Source organism: Kogia breviceps, chromosome 8 (genome assembly GCF_026419965.1).
Source record: "Kogia breviceps isolate mKogBre1 chromosome 8, mKogBre1 haplotype 1, whole genome shotgun sequence".
NCBI lineage: Eukaryota > Metazoa > Chordata > Mammalia > Artiodactyla > Physeteridae > Kogia > Kogia breviceps.
In genome coordinates, this window is record NC_081317.1 from 5,988,727 (window position 1) to 6,001,865 (window position 13,139).

The following is a 13,139-nucleotide window of genomic DNA, read 5'->3' on the forward strand; positions in this document are numbered from 1 at the left end:
CTGGGGTCTCACCTCAGCTCCGATACTTACTGGCTGGGGGAGGGGGGGGGGCACAACCCTCTCTAGGCCCCCATTTTTTGCAGCTTTAAAGCCAGGGCTTTGGGTGGACAAACCACAGACAGTCTCCTGAGTGCAAGAAGCCATACACGCAAGTGTGATCCCACTCACGTGAATTCTAGCAGAAAGTGACCCACAGCGTAGAAATGAGAGCAGCGGCTGTGGTAGTTCTGGACAGGGGGTGGTCCTGACTGAGAAGGGGCACAGGGGGCTTTATGGGGTGGTGGAAATGTTCCATCTCACCTATGGCAGAGGCTCCAGAACTGTACATACACTTGTCAAAGCTCATCCAACTATACGCTTAAAGGGTAAATTTTACTGTACGTGAGTTACACCTCAACTTAACACATTCCTAGTAAAATAAGGGGTTTGGGATTGGATGACTTCCAAAAATGCTTTGAGTCTGAAATCTGGGATCTCCCCGATTCTGACGTGGGAATGCCAGCAGGGCTATCTGATGACCAACACCGTAAGAGGGTGAACCCGAGGCTGCCGCAGGGTGGGCTTTACCCCAAGTCTCCGCCGTCATCGCCCCTCAAATGGCAGCAGCGCCCAGGCCCTGACTCAGAGAGCACCCCCTGTCCCCAGCGGAGGCAGGACACCATTCAACTACAACTCATCTTCAGTCTGTTCCAAAACAAAGCCTCTGGAGTTGAAGGCACGTTTGAGTTTCGATGGCAGCTGAGACACAGGGAGCTTCTCTAGTAGGTGTCACTCTTGCCAGTGGGAGCGAGTAGGAGGCAATTAACTAATTTAATGAACAAAAATCACAAAGGAAAGAATTATAAGGGGGGAGGGGGCGGAGAGACAGCAGGCAGGAGTCGGCAACTCCCTCGGATTACAAACATACGTTCCTGTCACAGAAATCTTTATTTTACATGTTTGCATCACAGCAGGAGAACCCATCCCCTACATCACCCGGATCGGAACCTCCACCCGGCAGATGTTCACATAAACACTCTTCAGGGACCATCAGTGTTTTAAAAAAAAAAGTACTGAAAACTCCTGCTGCGACCCAATCTAACCTGGAAAGCAAGGAATATTTACAGACATTTTCTCCCCCAAAGGAAACATATTTCTGGATTGGATGTGTCTTGAGTTCTTCTGAGGTCACATGACTAGGCAAATCCAATGTATCATCCGCAAAAGCTGCTTAAGGCATCAAGAAGCCCCCTTGTGTGGACAGGATTTTTGGATCCTTTTGTGGTAAGTGTCTTAAACGCTCAGAACGCTGACCGCCTGGCCCCCTGACTGGTTTGGTTTGGCTGCCCACCCCAAAGCCTCAAACCCCGCCCCAAGATAAGCTTGCTGTCTGGGGGCGAGCTAGCTCTTCTATCTCGCCTTGACCTTTACCGACTTTATGCACACTCCTTCCCAAATGGCCTTCCTGCAGACTTCCTGCCAGGAGAGTCCCAAAGGTCCTTGACACGACACAGCTGAATCCTCGCTCCTGCCCCTCCCCACGGAGTGCTTTCTGCACAGTCTCTCAGAGGATGTGCGTGTCCATGTCCTAGCAACGAGCCACTGAAAAACATTACATTTCGAGCATAAGCCGTGCAGAGAGGGCAGATGCATCGCCAGGCGACAGAAGGGGCCCGGGGGGAATGTCGGCTTGCCAATCAGTAACTACATTCCAGGTCGTAGTGACAAGTATTAGCATCAACTCAGGTGGAGCTCTTATACGACCTCCTGCCAGAAACACCCTAGAGAAAACTGGAGTAAAGGGTAGATCTAGAACGTCTGGTATGGTTTTTGATACACCAAGAGGTATCAAGTCAAAGTCTAACAACTTCTTCAGTGGGGAATTCTGAATTCTGAAGAGAAAAAAAAGCAGCAGGCCACAGGCATCCTGTGTTCGGAATCTGCTGAAGGACAGGCGTGGGTCAGGGAAGCAGGGGTGAGGTGTGCAGTGTGGAGCAGGAGGAGGAGCGGGCAAGGACCCGTGTCCTCTGGACTAGCGGCTCGGCAGCAGGAAGCACCAACAGTCCCACTGTTCTACGGGGTGTACGGAGCAGGGCCAATGACCCATCAGACTGTCTCAGGTCCTAGAAGCCTCCCTCGAAGGAGATGCTCCAGGATGGCGGAGATGGCCAGAGCCACTCACAATTAAAACTGGCATCTTTGACACTGTTCCTTGGTCGATACGGACTAAAATAAGACAGACATTTCCGTGTGGGGGCAGAAGATCATATACAGTCCAAAGCAATAATATGTGCTCTTGGCATAAAATTCTCCTTAGCTTGGAAAATACATCCTTCACACAGCTGCTGGGGGAAAATGCTGCAATGCACCAAAGGCTTCAGCCTGTATTCCCAGACTGAGCCCATGTGGAACTGATGGGCGAGGGCCAAGGCGAGGAAAGAGAAGGAGATGGGGGGGAGGGGGAAGGAGGAGGGGGAGGAAGGAGGAGGGAGGAGGGGGGAGGAAGGAGGAGGGAGGAGGGGGAGGGGAGGGGGAAGGAGGAGGAGGAGGAAGGAGGAGGGAGGAGGAGGAGGGGGAGGAGGAGGAAGGGGGAGGGGGAGGGGAGGAGGAGGAAGAAGGAGGGGGAGAAGGAAGGAGGAGGGGGGAGGGGGGGAGGAGGCGGGGAGAGGAGGCGGGGAGGGGGAAGAGGGAGGTGGGAGGAGAGCATCCTGTGGCGAGATCACAATGAGGCAGTGGATGCCTTGCCGAGACAGCCCCGTGGAGTGGACTCATGAAGAGACTGGGTGCCGCCTTGGCTGGCTGGACACGTCCAGGGGAAAAAAAAACTGGAAATTTTACTCTAAAGTGGCTTCTTGAAAGAAAACTGAACAGACTCAGGCTATGATCTGAGAAACCATCTTTTACACTAGAGCAAGCTTCTCTTTACAAGAGTAGCCAGCAGGCATATTCAGTGGAGGCACTGCTGCTAAAACGGTCCAGTATCGCGGGACCAAGAAACAGGCTGGTGGAGTCTTTGGCCACTGTTAAGAGCCAGGATTAAGAGATCAGTGATGGTTCGTGTTGTCCAAGAAGTAATTTTCTAGCAAACACACACACTTTGTTAAAGGAAAACAGATCCTTTACTCGCTAACGTTCTACAGCCAGTGGCAGCTCTGGTCCGCGGCGGGACTCCCAGAGGAGGCGCGGCTATTTCGCGGAGGCAGGAGCGGGGGCCGGAGCGCAAGGCAAAGTTATAAGCGCCACCGGCCAGTCTATGATGTGCACTGGTCCTTCCTGCCCAATCCGTGAAACAGTGAGAGGGCTTAACCGTTCAAACACTGCATCACCATGAGCCCAAGTGGACTGTGAAAACCGGGCTGCAGGAAGCGGGCTGTCAGCTGGGAAACAACTTGCCGTCAGACCCCAATCAGTCACCTTTTACTCAAGGGTAGAGCTGAATGCTGCTCACAGCGGTCAAGTCATGGAGAAAGAGAACAAATGTTTGCGGAACAGGATGAGGAGGTTAAATAATTTTGTAAAAACTTGAACTACCACCTACTTTCCCAATCTTGGGCTGGGGTTTTGATTTCTCTTGATCAGCGGCCTGCCTTTAAACCTTCTGCCAGTTAAAATATAGGATGTGGGCAGACGACCCGTTTGTTAGGAAGCCTGCGGCCGGCCTTTATTTCTAATCCACGGCCTTCTCTGTACCTTCCGGTTGCAGAAGGGTAAGGACTGTAAAACTGCAGCCTCTCAGCCATTCTGTGAGCCTAGAGGTGCCGCGTGGGATCTGAAGAGCAGCCGGTAGCACAGAGAAGCCCAGCCCTCTGGCTCATGTCCTCCTGTGACCGCTGGGGCCCAGGGACCTCAGAGCAGGAGGGCTGAGCAAGGGCCGGTGCCAGCCCACGTGCACACCCTCATCTTCATTCACTCGCTTCCCTGCTTCCAGCACATGAAGTGAGGACACCTCCGTGGAGACCCTTTCTTTCGTGGTGTGTTTGTGTCTGTGTGTGTGCTTCCTCAAACCGTTGGTTCTTGCCAAGAGGTCTACGGCCTAGCCGAGGACATCTGCTTGCAGGACAAACAGCAAACACGTCCCTCGGAGGGAAGCACCAAAGGGAGTTTTGGCCACAGTATGAGACACATTTCTTAATCACCGGGACGGTGTTCATGTCAGGAAAACAAAGTCTGAAAAATACTCCCGTCTTCCCTGCCACTTCCTTCTCCTGTCACACAGCTCTAAGATTACTTAAAAGACAAAAAAAGGCCCTTAGATGAATACTTGGGGCCTATTCCCCTGCTCCTGAAGATGAGAAGACACACGAACCCTTCCCTAAAATACCTGCGGAGAGGTGGGCGGCAGCCGCCGCCTTGGAAGATGCTGGCTCTTCCTCCTCACTCAGCCAGGACCGAGACCCTGGGGAGGTGGCACTGGGCAGAGCACAGAGGGCTCATCGAAGTGCACAAAAAGGCCACTTAAAAAACAAAAGACACTTGCTTCCTCACTGGTCATTTAGGAAGTGACAATGGTACAGGAGAGGGAAAATAACTGTTTTCTGAGTAAAGACACTCCAGGTTCCCAAACCGGGCATACTGAACGGCACCCCTAAATCTTGTGGCTTCTGATCGACCCTTCCAAGCCAGAGAGGTAAGAGAATAACCACCGGCCACCGTCACCATCCAGCACCCAGGAGGCAGGCCAGGAGGTCGGGGTGGGGGGGTGGGGGGGCCTCCGGCTGCCTCCTTCCCATTTCGCCATATTCTGATCACACAAAGTAGATGCAGCTGCGAGAAGAGAGGGCCGCCAGAGACAGTGCTGCTCTGGGCCGTCAGGGAAACCAGATGTTCAGGGAAATCCTACAGGAGGCAGCGGTTCGAGCTTAAAATCACACTTCCGTCCATCCATTAGGTAACACAGAACACACTTCAGTCAAGAGAACCATTTGCCACCACCAGGGCCTTGACTCTGACACCGCAGCCCTCGGACGACTGTTGATCCTGGTCACTTTCAGAATCCGGGATGAAGGTCTGGGGCGACATTCAGGGCCGGAAACCCTGGGGCAGGCTCTTAATACTAAATTGGGTTTTGACTTTGCTTTCTAAAATAACCTGATCTCACTCGTTTGTCCCCCAAACGCAGCGATGCTCACCTCTCCCTTCTTTGTGAGCCCCCGTGCCCCACTCGACATCCGCTCGTTTCCTAAAGCCCCTTCCCATGCCCCGAATGGCTGCAGACACACCGCCACCCGCCACGCCCCATCCACCAACATTCCGCTGCTACACAACGGGTCACAACTGCACCTACCTGAAGAGTTACCGATTTAAAATAATAGAGATTAAAAGCAAAGTCTTCCTTTTACCCTCCTCCTCTTACACCCGCTACCCAGCACTCCCACCTGAAGGAGAATTCTAGCTGCCTATCACCAGCCACAGATCCGGCTTCCAGAAAAGAGTGAAAAATTCGGCTTCCGTGGCAATTTGCTCCCAGCCACGTGCTCTGCGGTGTCACCGTTGGGAGGGGCCGGCCTCTCTCGCTGACCAACAGGACTATGGGTGAATTGTTCCCTTTGACAGTGCCGCCTCGGAGCTGCTCCATCACGCGCTGCCTTCCCACTCACCCGGCGGCTCCACCGAGCCGTTGGTCACCTTCTTGACTTTCTTCATATTCTCCATCACCCCTGATGTGGTCACTCTGAATGAGGGAAAAAACGAGGAAAACCTCAGTCTTAAAGTAAAAGGCCGTCTTCACCACAGCACAGTGGCCGCCAGGGGTAAAGGGTCTTGGCTCTGGAATCAGACACACCTGGGTTCAAATCCGGACCCGCTCTTTGCTAGCAGTATAAGCTTTGCCCAAAGCCACGTGACCTCTCTGTGCTGCAGGAGAAACACAGTCCCCACTTTTCAGAACTGTCGTGAGGGAAAAACGAGATTCTCCATCGCGCCCAGTCACTACATACCAGCTGTTATCACAACCAGCTTTCATCTCTTTCTTTTTGTCACAAATTTTTATGTTACATATATACACTAGTCACAATTATGACACGAGTATCTGTATCATAATTAACATTGTGAAAAAAAGCGAATCAGCTGTAGACATTTATACTAACCAGTCACAGTGGATCATTTCTGAGTCCTGGGACAGAACCACAGGTTTGGAGGAACTTTCTGGGCCCAAAGATTCTTTGACCGTTAGAGACAGAGAGTGACTCACGACATCTCCTGAGAAGGTGGGGGTCTATGAGAAGACAGCCTCTTGCCTCACAAAATGTGAGCTAGACAGATTCTAAGGATCTGGGTATCCATGACGCAACTGAGTGGCTCCGTAGCAGGAAACACCAAGCAGATACTGAACTCCACCTGGCAGGCGGAGCACAGGAGATTTTCAGGGCAGCAAAATGACTCTGTATGATTCTATTATATAATGGTAGGCACACATCTGTCCAAACCCACACAGTGTACAACACCAGGAGTGAGCCCTACTGTAAACTACTGGCTCTGGATGATAATAATAAATTGATACAGGCTCATCAGTTGCAAGGAATGTACTACTGTGGACCAGGGATGCTGATAATGGAGGAAGCTATGCGTGTGTGGGGCAGGGGCATATGCAAAGTATCTGTATCCTCTGTTCAATTTCGTTCAATGTTATGAACCTAAAACTGTTCTACAAAATAAAGTGTTAGAAACAAACACCCCGGCCCAGCATCTCCCTAAGGACTCTAGGAAGCAAGGAGGCACCTATGTTCCTCCATCGTGGACCAACAGGAATTTCCTCATCAGTAAAATAAATTAAATCAATCATTCCAATAGAGTCTCTCCAAGGACCCTACCTATCCCCCCCACCAATTCCCAAATCCTGTTACTTACAAATGGCGACTCAGTGGCCCTACATGTGACATCTAGCGTTTGTCCAGCTGGACCTAACAGTAGATAAATTATTTTATTTGAGTAAGAAAATTTTTTCTCTTTCTTTCCTGCCACCATGCTGCTGCTGTGACCAAGCCCCAAAGCCATCCAGCCCTCCCCAGAGTTGGGGCTTTTCTCAAACAAGAGTCCTTTGGACTCATGCGTTATCTGTACTTCTGGTAAAGTCAGGACAAAGTATGCTGCAGGTAGGTGGTTCTTGTGGGAACTGAGGGATCCCTGCAGAGGCTGTGGGTGAGTATAAATGCAGCCCCCAAACAAAGGGAACACCAACTGAGAGAACCTAGCATAACTTCCTGCCAGCCGGTGCCCTTTTCGGGCCTGACCTCACCGGGAAGCGCTCACGCTTCTCCTGGGAGAAATCCACGCACCCAGGGTGGCTTCTAAAGGGACCTTCTCCAGACTAGGACACGGGCACCACAAGCCTCTCCAGCCCCAGCAGAGCAACCCCTACGCGCCTCCAAACGTGTTGAGGTTAAGGGAAGAAATACAACCTCGAGTCTTCCAGAAACACTCCTGGCAACAGCCGGCGGGCCTGCAGCTACTGCCCCAGGTTAACAAGGGCCAGGAGGAGCTCAACCCGTGCGGACGCTGAGGGCAGAGAACAGGCACCGTGACCCAAGGACGGCTCGGAGAGCAGGCCTGGGCAAAACCTTTGCTCCCTTTCTTTCCCCAAGGAAACACTCCTTGCCAGATGGCGGCCCAATTGAGAAAACAACGTTCACTCTGGCCTCAGAGGCCCGGGGCAAGGACGCAGAGCCGGAACCGGTGCCCCCAGGGAGCCACCGCCCAGCAGAAGGGATGGTCTTCCAGATGGACACGCACGGCCACTTCGCACAGACAGGACAGGAGTGCCAGGGCGCAGGTGTGACGCCGGCGTGGGGCGAGAAGAGTCACCTCTGCTGGGCGGTGGGGGCTGGGGCCGCTTTGAAGCCGGCATTGAAAGGCGGGCAGCAGCAGCAAGATGGAGGAGTGGGAGGAGGGCAGCCGAGTTTCTGGAAAGAAATCCAACAAGAAAAGGCTTGGAGGACACGCAAGCAAGCTCCCCGACAGTGAGGGAGTGCTGAGAAGCTGCTGGTGAAGGAACGTGGCAGGAGAGTCGAGGGTGGGCGGGCGGGGCTGTGGACGGCCTTCGTGCCGTGTCGCCGAGACGGGCGTGACTCTTACACCTGGGTTCTCGGGCCTGGTCCAGCAGGATCCAGGGGAGTCAAGAAAGCACAGAGACACCTGCACCCCCAACATTCAGAATCCAGTCTCCGGGGAGGAGCCAGGGCATCCTCTTACAAAACAGTCTACAGGTGATTCGGGTAGCTGAGGAGAACGGACAGGAAGGGAAGAAGATGGGAGGCGAGGACAGCGGCCACGCGAGGGCAGGGCACCAGGATAAAGTGGGGAGAGGGCGGCACTGAGGCCGAGACCCGCGTTCTGCTGACAGCGACCGGGGGGATGCCGAAGCCCACGGGGTGCGCCGGGAGAGGCGGGCTTGGGGTGATGGCGGGCAGGGGGGCGGGGGACCCGAAGCTCAGGACAGGCAAGCGGGCCGGGGCGGAGACTGGGGAGCGGTCAGTGAGCGGAGTGGAGGCGCCCCGGGCGAGGCGCGGCTGAGCGGAGGCCCCCGGCTGCGGGGTGAGGGCTGCGCGGGCACAGAGGGGCGGCACGGGCGGAGCCAGCGATGACGCCATGTGGCGTGAGGCTGCACGGCGCTGCGCCCTGGCTCCCCGGTGAAACCTCTGGGAAGTGAGAGGGACGCCAGGTGGAGGAGACAGAGGGGGAGACTGTGGTCAGACTGCCGCCCGGGAGCCTCCCGGGAAGAAGGCGGCGCTTCGGCAACGTCACGGCTCCACACACACCCGCCTGCGTTCCCTGGTTTCAGTACAAACACTGAAGGGGGACAAACAGCCGAAGAGCCGTCCTCGGAGCAGCCAGCACCCCGCACTAGACACAACCCGCGCAGAGGCCCTCCGTGTGGCGCAGACAGACGCCGGACGAAGCTCAGGTCGAGCACCGAGCAGCGGTGATTTTCAGTCTGAACTCAAACCCCAGGGATGCGAATGCAGGCGCAGCCCCCGGAGCCGCCCGGGCGGGGAGAGCCCGGCCCCCAGAGGGCAAGGCCTGCCCTTCCTGCCTCTGCCCATTCCTGCCCTGCCCGACCAGCTCCTTCTCGCCCCCGCTGCCGAGATGCCTTTCTGTGGCTCCAGACACACACATCTCTATCGCAGCGCTGTCTACACTCTGTCACGCTGTTCCCGTAGGAGACTGGGGGACTCGGCACCGGCTGGTGGCCGGAACCGCCTGTAGGGCCGACAGAGCGCTCACACCTGCACGAGTAGACTCGGTGCCCGGGCCAAGCCAGCCTCTCTGGCTACCAAGTCCCACGCTGTTTCCAGCAGAAGCTGTCTGCCCCCAGGGTCTGCTCAACTTTCCTGAGCCGAGGTGGCCACTCCTGACTTCAAGAGGACACTGGCCCAAAGGTCAGCAGCTCCTGAGCCCGTCTGAGGCAAAAGGGGCAACAGTGCTAAGCCGAGAGAGGTGCTCCCGGGGGGATGGGTCCAGGGGAGCGTGGAGATGGAGAAGACAGTGGAGCAGAGAGGTGCCCAGAGGAGGGGGGGGCTCCAGCGGAGACGGTGGGAGCGGACGGACCCAGCTGCCTCCCGCTTTCCTTTCACCCCTACACGGTGACCTCTCTTTTCCTTGTAGAGGCCTGAGTCTCGTGTTTGCAACCAACAGGGCCTAATGAATACGGGAAACACGAGAAGGGGCTCCGGGTCCCCACTGCTCCTGCCACACGAGACTGCCGTCAACTGTGGCCTGGGCCGAGGTGGCACACGGATGCATCTGTTTCTGTAACCAAACTAAATCTAAATGCTAACCATTTCTGGACTTGAAATGTAGAGAGGCTTGGTGAAGAGACAATTCTATTAGTCTCCAAGCTCTGTTTCTACATTTATTGGTTGCCCACTTGCATGAATGCAGGAAGTAGTAAAAGGTTACCGGCAACCCTAAAGCCGGCATTCTGGAAGGGGAACTCCAGAGAGACAGCTTCTGGGCCCTGGAACCCAAACCAAATCTCTTCCCATTCCTGCTTCTCAAAATGGCAGAAATAATTCAGATCCTCAAGGATATGCACAGCACGTGCGGTGGCTATTAAGTCTGATAACTGAAATTACATGCAATACTTAACTTGCTGATTTTGTTATAATAAATTCTGTTAGCAAAATCAGTAAGCCACTCTGAGCGTTACCCCAAAGAGAGATGTCAAAAGGAAGAGAAGGAGAAAAAGATGGAAAGTCAGCATCACTTCCGAAGGCGCCCTCATTCCCAGGCCCAGAGGGTGCAGCTGCCCGGACTGCACGCAGGCCTAGGCTGGAGGCGGGGAGGATGCACCACCCCGCGCCAGACTCACTTCCCAGTGCGCCGCGCCTCCTGCAGCTCAGCTTCAGACAGAGGAGGTAAGGAGCGGTGAATGAGAAGCTACTCGGAACCTCAGTCGGCAAGGTCAGTGCGTGGCCCAGGTCAGAGTTCTGGTGCAGAGGGCATATTAGGAAGGGTGTGAATTCGTCTTAGGTGTGCGAGGCATAAACATTATTATTGATACTTTGCACAGAGGTGCTTAATGTCCTGGGTGGGGATCAGACCTAGCGCCCTCCTTCAGGAAACACCCTCCAGTGTGCATGACAGAGCACTCATGACCTTCTAGAAAATACAGGCAAGGCTCTGCTGGTCTCTGGTTTGGGTTATTTCTGGAGGATTTAAGAAGGGCCCTCCAGGAACAGTACTTCCGAGCAGGAGAGGGAGATGACAGCCCGGGCTTGGCAGTCCCAGAAGCTGCTGAGCCTTGACCCTCACCTGTGGCTGAAGCCTCCCCCTCAGGCCTCTCCTGCTGTCACATCTTATAAATTCACAGAACTTTCCCAACAGTCGAGTTCTTAGCTAAAGAGAAACCCTAGCACAATTGCCTTGCTGACTAAAAGGCACCTGGCCTCAAATGGCTCCTCAACTTGTCTTTCACAGGCTCATCTGGGCTGGTGCTCCGGGAACACCACCACCACCCCAGTAAGCAAACCTTCATTTGGGCCGACTCCCTCTCTAGCCGGTACACGTGCAGCCCTCCCGTCACGGAAGAGACGCTCACTTCACCGTTACGGGAGGGCCCACACTCAGCCAACCCCAGAGAACAGAGCACGGAGCGCCCTTCCCCGGTAACAGGAGTAGATGCTGAGGCAACCCAAGGGTCAACCTTGGTTCAAACTGCCCACCCTCCCCCAAATCTTGCCAGAAGAAAAAAACACACTCCCCCCAGTCTCCAGTGGACTGCTGGTCTGTCTGTCTTCTTCCCTCTTCCTTCCCTGATTTTAACACACACACAGGCCCTCTTGCGTTTTCATTACCACTACCACCAAATACTGTCAGAGAGAAATAAAAACCAAAACGAAGTTTTAAAAATTTTGCCAATGAGACAAACATACCTTAACAAAGCACCCGCACTTCTAGATGCAACGGCGGATGGAAAGGATGTGGGAAACAGGAACGCCTGTCTTGCTGGGGAGAACATCAACTGACCACACTTCAGTCAAGCGGAAGATGCTAGGAGCCGGCCATTCAGCTTCTCGCTATGACCCCAGAGCAACCCTGCCTTAAACGGTTACGGAAGGCTGAGCTAAAGGGCTCCCCGCAGGGGAAAGGAAAAATACACCATGTCTCATGTTACTTCCCAAAGCTGCTGTTTACCAGACGGACTCTATTTTTAAAATTTTTCTACCAACAGCTTAAGTATTTTAATTGTTTCCAACTAAGCTTGTTCATTATTACTATATAATAAAAATGTACAAAGAATAATGTTGCACTTTTTGGTTAGATTTAAGTCAAAGGCATTCATCAATAAGGAATCTTCAGGGCTTCCCTGGTGGCACAGTGGTTGAGAGTCCGCCTGCCGATGCAGGGGACGCGGGTTCGTGCCCCGGTCCGGGAGGATCCCACGTGCCACGGAGCGGCTGGGCCCGTGAGCCATGGTCGCTGAGCCTGCGTGTCCGGAGCCCATGCTCCGCAATGGGAGAGGCCACAACAGTGAGAGGCCCGCATACCGCAAAAAAAAAAATTTTTTTTAATTTTAAAAAGGAATCTTTGGATGTGAATATTCCAGAAATTTCTCTAAGCCATCTGATGAGGACAATTGTCTCTGAATATTACCTTACTGTGGAAGGTACTGGCAGACATGTAAATTGAACTCAGACTTCTTCAACATAAACCTTAATTTAAAAAAACTATTCTGGCCTGAGGGTCTGGCTTCCAATCTGCCTGAATCTCAGTGCTGCCTGAGATCCTTCCCTTCGGGACACTGATAGTTCTAGGAAAACCCTCAACTACCGGGAGCCACTAAAAATAAAACAGGCCACTTGGATGATCACAGAGGTGTGAGAGACAACCAAGAGTCAGGGCAGGGTTGAAGGAGGAGGCTCATCTCCTCCACGAGGCCGCTCCTTCAAGACGGGGAGAGGGGGCTGTTTATCTCATGCACAGACACCAACGAAGAGTTGAGCAAAATGAAGAAATCGAAGACTGTGTTCCAAACAAAAGAAAAGACAGAACCTCAGAAAAAGCCCCCAATGAAATGGAGAACTGACTAGAAAGCTTTTCTGAAAACTAAAATGCCTAGTTTAAACAACTTGTATATGAACGTGAAGCACGAAAACAAATTTACACAGACGAGAGACCGAATGGAAGGAATGGCCATCTTGATTTAAGGCAGCCTGGGAGCATGTCTTAAAAAGCAGTTATACAAGATGATTAAGTTCCATATATATGCTGCAAAACAGTGTGGCTATAATTAGCAACACTGTATCATACACTTAAACATTTATTTAGAGGCGGCACGGCTGACAGGGTCTTGGTGCTCCAGCCGGTTGTCAGGCCTGCGCCTGTGAGGTGGGAGAGCCGAGTTCAAGACATTGGTCCATCAGAGACCTCCTGGCTCCATGTAACATCAAACAGCAAAAGCTCTCCCAGAGATCTCCAACTCAATGCTAAGACCCAGCTCCGCTCAACGACCAGCAAGCTACAGTGCTGGACACCCTATGTCAAACAACTAGCAAGACAGGAACACAACCCCACCCATTAGCAGAGAGGCTGCATAAAATCATAATAAGGTCACAGACACCCCAAAACACACCACCGGACGCGGACCTGCACACCGGAAAGACAAGATCCAGCCTCATCCAGCAGAACACAGGCACCAGTCCCCTCTACCATAAAGCCTACAC

General features: G+C 53.4%; 1 protein-coding gene across 3 annotated transcripts in view; it reads right to left on the reverse strand.

Moving 5' to 3' along the window:
• Window positions 1-354: 354 nt before the first annotated feature.
• Window positions 355-13,139, reverse strand: part of GPR107 (G protein-coupled receptor 107) — a 74,627-nt gene continuing 61,842 nt past the window's right edge. The window contains exons 18-19 of one of the 3 annotated variants that reach the window (XM_067040497.1): window positions 5,577-5,650; window positions 355-805 (exon numbers count right to left, since the gene is read on the reverse strand). In XM_067040497.1, the coding sequence (XP_066896598.1) occupies window positions 759-805; window positions 5,577-5,650 (121 nt within the window). In that variant the 3' untranslated portion in view covers window positions 355-758. Of the gene's footprint in view, window positions 806-908; window positions 1,582-3,051; window positions 5,651-13,139 lie in introns of those variants that run through there. The other 2 variants (XM_067040496.1, XM_059072000.2) reach the window with 2 other exon arrangements.